The sequence below is a fragment of the Opisthocomus hoazin genome, chromosome 15, assembly GCF_030867145.1.
Source record: "Opisthocomus hoazin isolate bOpiHoa1 chromosome 15, bOpiHoa1.hap1, whole genome shotgun sequence".
Taxonomy (NCBI): Eukaryota; Metazoa; Chordata; class Aves; order Opisthocomiformes; family Opisthocomidae; genus Opisthocomus; species Opisthocomus hoazin.
The window spans coordinates 16,629,356-16,641,367 of record NC_134428.1 but is presented as its reverse complement, the minus strand read 5'-3'; the positions used below and the strand labels follow the sequence as shown (position 1 = coordinate 16,641,367).

Here is a 12,012-nt window from a genome sequence, read left to right as displayed (position 1 = left end):
AGGGGAGGCTGAGGGAGCTGGGCTTGTTCAGCCTGAAGAAGAGAAGGCTGCGAGGGGACCTAATATATACTTACAAATATCTGAAGGGTGGGTGTCAGGAGGATGGGGCCAGCTCTTTTCAGTAGTGCCCAGCGACAGGACAAGGGGCAATGGGCACAAACTGAGGCAGAGGAAGTTCCAGCTGAACATGAGGAAGAACTTCTTCCCTCTGAGGGTGACGGAGCCCTGGAACAGGCTGCCCAGGGAGGTTGTGGAGCCTCCTTCTCTGGAGATATTCAAGACTCACCTGGACAAGGTCCTCTACAGCCTACTGTAGGTAACCCTGCTTCGGCAGGAGGGTTGGACTGGATGACCCACAGAGGTCCCTTCCAACCCCTACTATTCTGTGATTCTGTGATCAACATGATTACTTCCATTCTTTGTGAACAGTTAAATAGTCAATCAATGGATTAACAAAATTGACACATTTTCTTTTTTTTTCCCCCCATAGTCTGGAACGCGTTCACAAGCTAAGTGGCCTATATACTGACACATCTTCCCTAGCAATCTCTGAATACATTCCCCAGATCCTCCAGCGTTTATTTAATCCAAATATTCTCCACTTACTTAATAAAAGATTCCATAATGCACTTGCAAACCTCTACTCTCACACTTTCCTTCTGGAACATATCCAGACATGGCAAGAATTTCTCCTGAAAGTACAAATACATAAACAAGTAAAATTAGGTATTTTACAAACAACACACCAAAACAATAAATATTTTTGGATAAGTTTAATAAGCATAGCTGTTTTAGTTAAAATTATTTTAATTGTTTTAGAAGACTAATTCATCTTGAAGGATGAAAGAATGGAACGAACGGAAAAGCACTGATGGCTGAAAGATGTATCAATTTATTGATTGCAGAGATCCAGGATAAAACACAAAACACAGAACTGTTTGAATCAGATGTTGCAAATTTTTTAAAAGCAACATACACTTGAAACAGCTTAAGATCATGACAAATCCAGACATCTATGGGAACAAATGGTAGGATATTAAAAACAATGAAAACAGGCCACATGCCAGCAACCATTTTGCATGCATCCAGGGCAACTTATGAAGGTCCAAGACATTTCAAATTTTGTTCAAAGAGCAGGGTTTAAGTTGTTAAGATACTGAAAGACTTAGTTTCTCTGTCATCTCAAGACTATAGCACGGGTAACTTTTTCAGAATTATCTGAGCAATTTGCGAACAAAATATGACTCCAAATCCACAGGGTCAGTCTTGAATTTTACTCAACTGGTACTTTGACACCTGCTGTCTTTGTTCCTCTTTCTCTACCTCATATACAGTCTCTGACCTCTAAGGTTCACTTTGTTTCAGTGCTAAACTTAAGCCCTATGATAGAGCATGTTAAGTACACATCATAACGCAGAAGCGGCTATCAGCAATTACACAAACACACACACAAATAAATGGTATGGTATTTTCCATTGATTGTCACTTATGCCATCATAACAAACAAACTTAGAGAATCTAACAGCCTAAGGAAAAAAAGTATAGAAAATTGGGATTAGAATAACAAATACTTAAGTAGTAAGAAGCAGAGAGCTTCCAAAACGTTTCTGCACTTCCCTACTTGATAAAAAGTCCTCTCACTATGTGAGCTTACAAACAATCTAAATATCCGAGTCCGGTAAATTCTCTTGCAGAAACAGTGCAAAACAATTCTTTCTAAAAATTTATTAAACAAAGTATCACTTACCACTGAAAAAAGCAGAGAGAAGTCATAGATATAGGTAATAACTTTCTGAATAATTGACTGCAGCTAAAGGAAAAAAAAGAAAAAAAGGGGGGGAAATGATTGTAATACAAGTTAAATTAAGACTATTCACACCATAGATTACGCTTCTCTAGTTATTTACAGAAAACTGAGTTGGAAGACACTTCAAGCACTCATCGATGTAGTTTCTTTCCCCAAGGCAGGATCAACTACAGATATGCTGTTCACAGAATCACAGAATGTTCGGGGTTGGAAGGGACCTCTGTGGGTCATCTAGTCCAACGCCCCTGCCAAAGCAGGGTTGCCTACAGCAGGCTGCACAGGACCTTGTCCTAACAGATGTTTTTCCAACATGCCCTTCAGAACACCTATGAACAGAAAATGACCAGCCTATCCAGGCTTTGTATGTTTTTTATTTTTTTACTTAGGCAGATTTTTCTGATTTGTAGTCTGCATGTCCTCCAGCTCTTTACACTAAAAAAAAAACAACTAAACAAACAAAAAAACCCAAACCAGTTTGTTAAGCCTTCTTTTGTAGGCACCTTATCTACCCTCCAAGTAACCACAGAAACCTTATTCTAGAACCTCTTCAACTAATCCATATCTCACCTGGCATGCAGTCTCAAGAACCGGACATGAGAATTCCCTGAAGCCTTAAGAATGTTAAGTAGACATGAATTATTTTACGGTTTAATTCTTTTTAAACAGCCTGCCATGATGCCTAATTTTCTTCAGCAGAATACCACTGTTGACGTAGGAGTTACCTATTGCTACTTCTAAATACATAAATCATTCTGGTTTAGCCTTTCTCTGAACTGAAAGATGTGCAGGGAAAAAAGGAGGAACAAATCACAGCATTACACTGTTCCAAAAGGCTTCCCAAATTATAGCCAGTGTTTAAAAATAATTATTTTGTGGTACGAGACATCAGCAATGTTTAAGAATTAATTTAATCTAAGAAAATGCACATCAGATTTTTTTAGATTTCACAAAATAAGTTCTTTACCTGTGGGTAAGCATCTTCAAATGCTCGATCAGGAGTCATGTGTTTGATGACATCAGCCAAAACTGTATTGACCTCTCGCTTCTGTGTAGTGAAAAATGAGGTTACAAACTACAGTAATGAAATCAGCACATAAATCAAGACACTGAAAACCAGTCGGATAATTTATTTCCATTTGCCAAAGCATCAGCTTTCCACAGAGCTCTAGTTAAGCCAGGAACTTAAGCCATAGCTCCAGTAAATCCCTCCTTCAATTGGTCCATCTGCCAGTGGTGAAGACTCCTTCAAAGCTGCTTTTGTCCCTATTCATCTTCCATGAAAGGAAATACATTTTTTTCATTCACTACTGAAGTCCTACACACTTACACAGAATAGTCATAGCTTTTCCATTTTTAATACCAAACTGCTAATATAGCCACTTAGTCTGTATCAGAAAACCTTCAAAGGAAACAAAGTGATTTTCACGTACCGTAAAATGTCTGCATGTATACTCCACCCACACTTCAGCACAGTTGATATAATCCTAGAAATACATGTGTCTTATGATTATCAGTATTTACAGGAGGTTATGAGAAACACACATGCAAAAAACACACTTCAAAGAATAACTCCTGAGGGATGATTCATGCAGACTAATGACAAACCTCAGAAGTTGCTTATGTATGTAAGTAGAGCTCAAAACAACAGTGATCATAGAAGGTATTACCAGGTATCATATTTTTTGACAACTGTGGGTATCTCGAAAAGGTAAAGCATGTCATGCCAAGCATATGCTCACTGAACAACTGGCTACAGTTTTGCCCTAAACACAGAATAAGTAGTGAAACAGAACGGACAATAGCTCACCTGTGGGTTCTTCAGCTTCGTTATAACCTTCCAGGCTTCATTTAATATTTGAAGGCGATCATTTTCAGGAGGATCAGCCAATGCCAAGTTTAATCCCAAGGAGCGAAAGAGGAGATGCTGAAAGTTAGTGAGAAATTTTAAATTAAAAGCAGAAGATGCATGTCCATCCAACACTGCCCTAGCAGGCACACTGTGCAGAAAGATTTTTTTTTTTTATCAAACCACCTTTTATTTAAATGATGTGCAAGTTATGTAGGCAACTAAGAGTATAAAGAACTCTGTCAGATAAGAAACAAGAATTGTCACAAATTACATATAGAAAGTTACCTTTGGGAATCCAGATTCATCACACTCTTTAATCATGCCAATGAAGTCCATGGATCTCGCAGCAATAAACTCTGCTCTGAATGCTGACATTACTGAATTCAACAGCAAAGCACTACAATGAAGATAACAAATCAATACAGCTCATCACCAACTAAAATTTTGTTGTCCCTTCATTTACATGAATCTGAACTTCTTAGACTAACAACTGTCCAGCATCTATTCTACATTTAAAATAAAGTGGAGAAGCAAGAAAAAACCCTCACAAATGCAGCTTGCGTTGATGAGGAGTAATAACGCATAAGCAAAACAAGAAAACATTAAGCCATCAGATAAGGAAAAAGTAACCCAACCTGTAGAATACTTGTTCCACACAGGTTTTTTGAAGCCATCATTTTACCAGAAGTTTGCTAGAAAGATCAAGTAAACCAGCAGTAGCTGACGTGTAGAAACTTATTCCCTCTTTTTAACTACAGTTCAGAAGTATACTTTGGTAGTGCAAATCTCTGTTGAAGTTTTTCTCACTGAATTAAAATTTGTACGTGTTATAAAAATCAGATTTCTATCGGCTATGTTCTTAGGATTAAAATAAATTCAAACAGTCATTACCATATGATAACTGTCAATGACATATTTAGACATTTATGATTGATCATTTAGACCTGTATTTGTATTACTATCAAGCCAAAGTTACTGATGGAAGAGTGAACTTATTGTGTGAATGGAAAAACCAGTTCATTAATATTATTATGCAAACATAACAAAGTCTAGTATCATTCAAAAGGCAATTCCTTTGGGCAAACACAGCCATGAGTTAGCAGAGAATCTGCCTCGTAAAACAGTGTCCTTCACTAGTCTGAAACAGACAGTCTAAATATGGGGCATTTTACCTTGAGGGAAATTCTATGGAGCACCTAAAATAGTACAGCATCCCCTGTGGTTCTGACTGAGCATTAGTGGTCCCATCACAATTTGACTGGAATTTGCATTTTGTCATTAGACAAGTACTTCCAGTTCACTAGCTATATGCTTTGCAATACAGAGAAGCAGGCTGCCACTTTTCACTTAGATGGCTGCAATGTAGTTTATGGAACATACTGAGATTATTTAAAGACTTATATACCGCTGCCTCTTGCTTTGCAATATTTTGACAGTCATGAGAAGACATAAAAACACAGAACTCCACTTTAAAAGAAAATTACTGTGCTTGTTAGATCATCTAAACTGGATTATTCAACTTCCCAATAAAAAAAGACAAGTCCCAAGAACATTTCTTTAAAACAACCCCTCATTATATTCAACATTTTGTCCTTCCTTCAGAGAGCAAAGAGGCACACAGAGGAGGCACCTAGCCCATCTTTACAACGAGAAATGCTAAAAGGTGATTTAAAAATAAGTTCCACAAAACAAACCTACACCTATACAAAATAATTAATACAGCAGGGTACGCGGATTATTTTTACCTGTATTATAGACTTTGATACAATAGCATCTTCACATCACATTTTTAAAAATCCCACTTTCCGTGCACTCCTTAGCTCAGTCACAGAATGCTAAAGCTGGGATTCCTCATCTAAGTGTTTAACATATTTTAGTTCCTCAGCCACTACAGAATTGGATAGTGCAAAGCACATCAGAAAAAACTAGGCAGCTGAAAACTTGCACAGAACTCAGCCTACCTACCCACCCACCCAAGAAAATGAACTGAGATTAGCTCATTAGCAGGCCAAATTACATTCACACAGCTCAGAAAGTACATCCAAAACTTTCAGACCATCTTCCTGAACTACACACTGAAGGTTGATTAGCCTGCACACAGACTTCTAGGAGACATTTGGGATACTAATTCTAATGTTGGCAAAAGCAGTTGCCTAAATCTTCCAGAGGTGTCAGCTGCTTTACAACTTCCCTTGCAAAATGCATGTATGGGCTGACTACAACCAGTGGAGGCTAGGGGAATGGAAGGGAAGGAAAACAGAGGAAAAACGAAGCAGAACCAGGAATCAGAGACATGGCTGACGGAGAACACATTACATGTCAAACTTTGGCTTAGGAGCCAAAATGCAGCAATCAAGTTAGTTAATTTAACTTTTGCTCTACAAGTACTCTACCATATTTTAGAACTGATTTCTGGAAAACATATGTTCATCATCATGATTTAGTAAGCTACTGGGAGAAGAAAAGCTATACTATGCATCCAAAAAGTGTTTTCAAAAGGGAGAGACAGAATTTTACTACAGGGACTCACGGGTACTCATTACAGATTTGTGTCTTCTACATCGTGCAGTACTTACTTGTTTCCCAATTTTTTGCATCTCTCCATCATCTCAGTAAGCAGAACCTGGAAGAATTACTTGTTAAAATTAGTGAGTAAAGACTCTGCAAATAAATTCAGCTGTAATTGCTTTAATGAAGTCTACTAAAAGCTGGCTTTATTACCTACCCAACACATTCCAATAACCCTATCGTATCCTGTATTTACAACACAAGAACACAATGGTGTAGTACAACATAAAACACACCTACTGGAATAGGTACAGTGACATTTTAACCCAAACCACCATTTTATGGAAGTCAAATTTGCGATCCTTCAGCCATGGCATTTCTCAAAACAATTACTATTTGCCAGCCAGGTCAATTACCTCTGGCAGGAGACGTGAAGATTACCAACTCTGCCACAGAATGCAAAACAGACTGACTGAGATTAAAATAGCCTGTTGACTATGCTAAGCAATTACAAAGTTACAGTTACTCAAATTATTTATATATATGCAATGACAGAGGAAACTAATGAATTCAGGAAATAAAGATTAAACTAGCTAAAGGACAGCAAGAAACAAACAGTAACATCGCATATGAATTTAAAGTAGTCTAATTTGAGCTTTGTGGAAATAAACATTCTTCCTGTACAGAAGACAGAAATAGACAGTTGTGTGTAGGCTCTTTATACTCACTGTCACACTCATGTAAGTACTGACTGAGGGGTTTTTTTAATACACAAAATTAACTCTTCACCCCAGCACTTACTTACTTTAGTATCAAGCATTGCCATGCTTACTTACTTCAGGAGCACGATATGCGATACACTGTAAAATCCAGTCTATAGCAGGAGAATAGAGAGTCAAATACAAAGGAATCTCCACACCTTGTACTACCAGCTGATTCTGAACCGTATCCCCATGAATCTGTTGAAATAAAAGACAAAAACATATTTCTGTGAAAAGGTACTTCACAGGTACTATGATAAACTGGACAAAGTTTGTGTACGAATGGAAACAACAACAGACAAGCTCACAAAGATACACAGATACTCTGAAACATCCCTTGCATGCTGGGGAAAAAAAAAAGTCAATCTCATAGCATATATCATTAAAGCATGGAAACATGCTGAATAGAGCAGTTTCAACTTATCAGAATGTATGTAAAATTTCCCATACTGTACCTGGGTACAGGAACATCCATAAATTTAGAGTTAAGACCTTCAAAGATTTTTAAAAAGTATGCGGTAGTTTGGTTAAGTAGTGTATTTATGTGATTTTGCAAATAAAATCCCTGTTTGCTTACTTGTTTAAATGTTAGAAGAAAGTCAAAGAAATTTTTGTTAAGGCTTTCTTTGAGTTGTGGTGCCACTTCCATCCCAACCTGTATTAAAAGAAAGAGAAAAAATTTATCAGCATCTATCACCTATGATTCTCCTTCAACTGTAAGACAAAAATGCATTTTCTGGAGGAGTACACTTCTCATCCACTTCTGCATCCTTCTCCTTTCTTTAGAATATGCTACATTTTTATTTTTTGATATTTTTTTATCTGTGTTATTGAAAACAGTCCTGTATAGATTAATTTCCTTTGCAGTTCCAGCTTTACCACATAGGCCTTGTGTTTCTGTATCACCTTGCATTATTTATCAATACTTTATTTCTATGTGTGTATTCATATTTTCCTTTGGTATCCTTGCTTCATTCTGTCCATGGAATAAATACACATGATTTTAAGCAATTTCTGAACTTTGACTGACTTTTCAATGTTCTTCATCGTAGACTCTCTGTGTACAATGAATCTAGCTTGTTGCAGTGCAGGCACTGGGGTAGACATTGATTTCTTCACTGCTCACAGGTACTTGAGTTGATGTGAGGAGAACCATCTTTAAACACAGCCCTCTGCCTGCCACATACACTCTAGCAGTAAAAGGAGGAAGATAAGCATAGGGAAAGTGCATATATTAACTGTGAAAAGTAGCACCTAGCAATCAAACAGCATGTAGTCTCAAAGTCCAAACTCTCCTTCCACTTAGGTGCCTAACATTTTGCCCTATCTGAAGATGAAAAACTGGCGTAAGGAGCACAAAAAAATATTTTTACTTATTATAAACCCTTCAAGAAAATTTCCCCATTATTAGAACAAAAGAGAAATTTTATTTTTTGGTTTGTTAGAAGGAAGAGACAAGCTGCTGACTACTTCAGATAAAAACAGCAGTTAAAAGAAATTTTCCTTTAGTGGCAGAGCTAGCTGCAGTAAATCTTTGATACAGATCTGAAGTGTTAAATGATAGCCTACCCTGCAAAGATATGCTCTTGCATAGACTGCAACCAGTGGATCTCCAGTTCCTCTAATCATAGACGTCAAGCGCGGGAGGCATTCTGAAATCCCCCTGTTAAGAATTTTCAGAAATGAAAATGAGATTTAACAATCAATAACAGAATTATATCACCTACAGGTAACTTCAGTAGCTGCCTTGTAGATTGACAAATGAGCATGAGTTATATAGAAACACCTACCAAACAAGAAGCATATTAGCACATAATTTTGTTTCAGAAGTAAAATTTTATGTGTATAGTAACACATATCCTATAGTCAAATTGCAGTATCTGCCATCAGGAGAAGTGCAGATAGCCAGGTTGGACACTTGGCTTGTAAAAGACCAGCACAACTGAAAAATTCCTCCTCTAGTCTGGAGGAACAGCAGAGTTCTAGGGGGGCTGTAGTTCAGTGTGAAGAAAGCATTCACTTGAAGCGGAACTGGCAGAACTCCTTGTATGTCTCATTTTCCCACAGGTCCTTTTTGACAGAGCTGTACTAGTGCCTGGAGATGAGGCCCATCAATTCCAGTAAAAGAACTACTTTTTAGGGATAATGAAGTTGTCACTATAGTAGCAATTTGGCTTACAACACTCATTTCAAAACATAACTGAAAAGGCACGATTACATGTGAAGGAACATTTTCAGCTCAGCAACTGACACTGTTTGGCAACATAAGAAGCTTATACCAAGATTTCCAATAGATAATGGTTCATTGCTCCTAAATTGTTTCTCCAACTCCCTCTCTAGCAATACAACACATCAATATTTTCCTTTCAGTTTTCTATCCTGTCTTTTTGCCAGACTCCTCATCTCAACAATCCTGCTACCCCCTCCACCACCTGAAGCTGGCAGTTTTTAATTTGCAAACTCCTGATGTCACAATAGCACATATATTCCAAAACTGCAAGCACTATCACATTCCAAATTGTATTACAGTTCACCTTGAATGTATTCCGTGGCATTCTCATCAGAAACTCCAGAACCCCGTGGTACTGCTTTTCCGCAGAGCTATTAAGACCCTAGCCACCATTAATCAGGGAACTTGCACCCTAACTCCTTAAATTAGCTCACACGCCTGCCCACTCACTTCTTTCCCACACTTAACATTTACTCTTACGTTTTGGATAGGAACTTATTGCACTTCAGTATTGCTGCTTCCACGTAACTAAAATGAAGTCAAGTTAAGGAACAAAACTACAATGCATGGCATTTAAAACCACAAAACAAAACTTATACACCAAATACATGTTGAACAAACTATTTCAAGGCCTTCTGTAATTAATCTCACTACACTTTGTTAATTTTTATGACTTATCTATAAAATTTTTAGTGTTTCCCAAGTTTTCACACATCAACTCTATCACTGCCATGCTGCTCACAGCCAGTAATTCAACATTCAGTTGACTATGAAACATGACTCAAAATTAAATGTAAAACATACAGCCTGAAACGAACAAAACAAAGTCAGTACAAACATCAGATTGCTGTGGGTTTTATTGAAAGAAACGTGTTCATTTTTTTGAAAAGTCGGTGAAAAACCTGCAGACACACTGCAAGAGTCTCATTTGACAAGGATACAATCTGGGAATGAGTTCTCTGATTGAAGCAATCTTGAAAAACCAGTTTAAGCAAGTTTCTTTAGCCGTATCGTTAACACTCTCTGGAGAAAAATTATCTGGGGAAAAAAACAACCCAGAAATAGTTACATATTTTCTAGGAACAAGTTACTTTTCATTCTAGGTTTAAAACTATATTCCTTTCCTTTCAAAAAGAAATTAGGTGCACCATAGTAAAACCAGGCAATACGTTTCTCAGCTCTCTCTTGCAGCAGGAAAAGCTGAGTACACAGAGAGCAAGATGAGGTAGCTAGAGCCTCCGTCTTGCACTAAGTAACATTTCAGAAGCTGAAGTCAAGCACTCAAAGTTAATCTCAGATCTGCTACTTGGAAATCTAGCCTCTGCCTCCCCCCAAAAGGCAGAAATGGTAAAAAAATATAGGGAATCTATAACAAATACATGTACATAAATCTGTAACAGATGCATATGTATAAAAGATTTAAGCACTCAAATTCTTTACTTTAAAAGGCTAATATAATTTTAAAACAATATTATTTAGAACTCTATTGCAAGAAGTAGGAAGTATTAAATACTGACAGAACACTTTTTTTGTACGCTAAACATCTAACACTGCAGCGCAGTCCTCTGCTCACGAGCTTTGGGACTATTTGTGTTAGCTGCCAGCAGGAAAAAGCTGCCACCTCGGGGTGGAACAGATGGGTTATGAGGACAGCACTCTGGTCAGGCGGGCAAGCACTTACATGGATAACTGCCTCCCCTTCCTCTAGATTGCCTGGAATGGAAGGCAAAAATAGGCTTCTTGGGATCTACCCAGGTCTGAGGCAAGATGGCTGGGAAGAATGAGTCCCTCTTTTCTCAGCGATAAAGCTGCACAAGGAGCTTCTGCTCTGAATGCCTGCTTACAAACTCCTTGTGACAGTTTTACAACACCAGTGCTCTGCCATCCCTGCCCCTAGAAGGAGAGAAACTCCTGTTCCACAGTTTCCCACTTCCAAGACTAGAGAAGCCACACGCTAGATGCTGAGTACGGGAAGACGTTCTTTCCGAGCCGGGACCACAGGAGTTCTTGTCCAGCTGTGTTTCGCTTGGTTCCCACAAGACAAGCATGGAGATTTGGCCTGAAGTCCCCGGGGGTTCCCACCGCCATGCACACAGCAAGCACAACACAGATTTTCCTTCTCTCTCTCACTTTTATAGCTGATTGGAAGTTCCCACCAGCAATGCCCGCGGCAGCTGTATAGCTGCAGCATGACCTCAGCTCTCCAGAATGGAGGTAACTGAGGTAACTGGGCCCAGTAATCGTGACATGCTCTGGAACTGTATGCCTTCATTAATGTTTATAAGAACAGTTTATCAGAGCTACAACAACCAAATTTAAGTATTTTCTGTAAGTTTATTTCAAATTTACATATTTGCTGGTTTCAGGCTTCCGGTTCAAATCCTATGGATTTAACTGTAACCTAACGGTACTGTTGCATGGCCAACTACAGAGCAAGAATGTTTCATATTTCAAGGACATGCACTTAATACACTCCAAATTGCAAGGAAAAGCCCATACTAGAACGGAATGTTTCGGTGCCTTCCTAAAGAAGTACTTCCATATATATTTGTATTGTCAATGTCAAATTAAACTGAGGTGAGCCCAAGTTATAAAGATCATACTGACAGCCTGCTCCTTCCAAAATTCTTCCCTAATGAAAGCAAAACTATCAACAGTTTCCAATGTAGCAACAAAAGCATCTGTTTACCAAAAACTGAGACTCTCAGCTTTGTCTGTATATTCTTCAGTTAAAACGTAACCTTGCATAAACACTGTGAATAGTGAAAGCTATAAGCAATGGATTTTACTCAGTTAAAAACTAAAAATTACTAGATTTAAATCAGAACTTTTTTCATAGGAAATAAAGTCGCATGGA

At 38.1% G+C, this 12,012-nt stretch overlaps 1 protein-coding gene across 3 annotated transcripts in view; it reads right to left on the bottom strand.

Moving 5' to 3' along the window:
• Window positions 1–12,012, bottom strand: part of VPS35L (VPS35 endosomal protein sorting factor like) — a 56,514-nt gene that overhangs the window by 30,643 nt on the left and 13,859 nt on the right. For all 3 annotated transcript variants that reach the window (XM_075436213.1, XM_075436214.1, XM_075436215.1), the window contains exons 10-21: window positions 10,097–10,193; window positions 9,636–9,683; window positions 8,495–8,588; window positions 7,503–7,580; window positions 7,001–7,123; window positions 6,233–6,279; window positions 3,942–4,053; window positions 3,615–3,731; window positions 3,238–3,291; window positions 2,772–2,852; window positions 1,748–1,810; window positions 607–692 (exon numbers count right to left, since the gene is read on the bottom strand). In XM_075436213.1, the coding sequence (XP_075292328.1) occupies window positions 607–692; window positions 1,748–1,810; window positions 2,772–2,852; window positions 3,238–3,291; window positions 3,615–3,731; window positions 3,942–4,053; window positions 6,233–6,279; window positions 7,001–7,123; window positions 7,503–7,580; window positions 8,495–8,588; window positions 9,636–9,683; window positions 10,097–10,193 (1,000 nt within the window). The remainder of the gene's footprint in view (window positions 1–606; window positions 693–1,747; window positions 1,811–2,771; window positions 2,853–3,237; window positions 3,292–3,614; window positions 3,732–3,941; window positions 4,054–6,232; window positions 6,280–7,000; window positions 7,124–7,502; window positions 7,581–8,494; window positions 8,589–9,635; window positions 9,684–10,096; window positions 10,194–12,012) is intronic.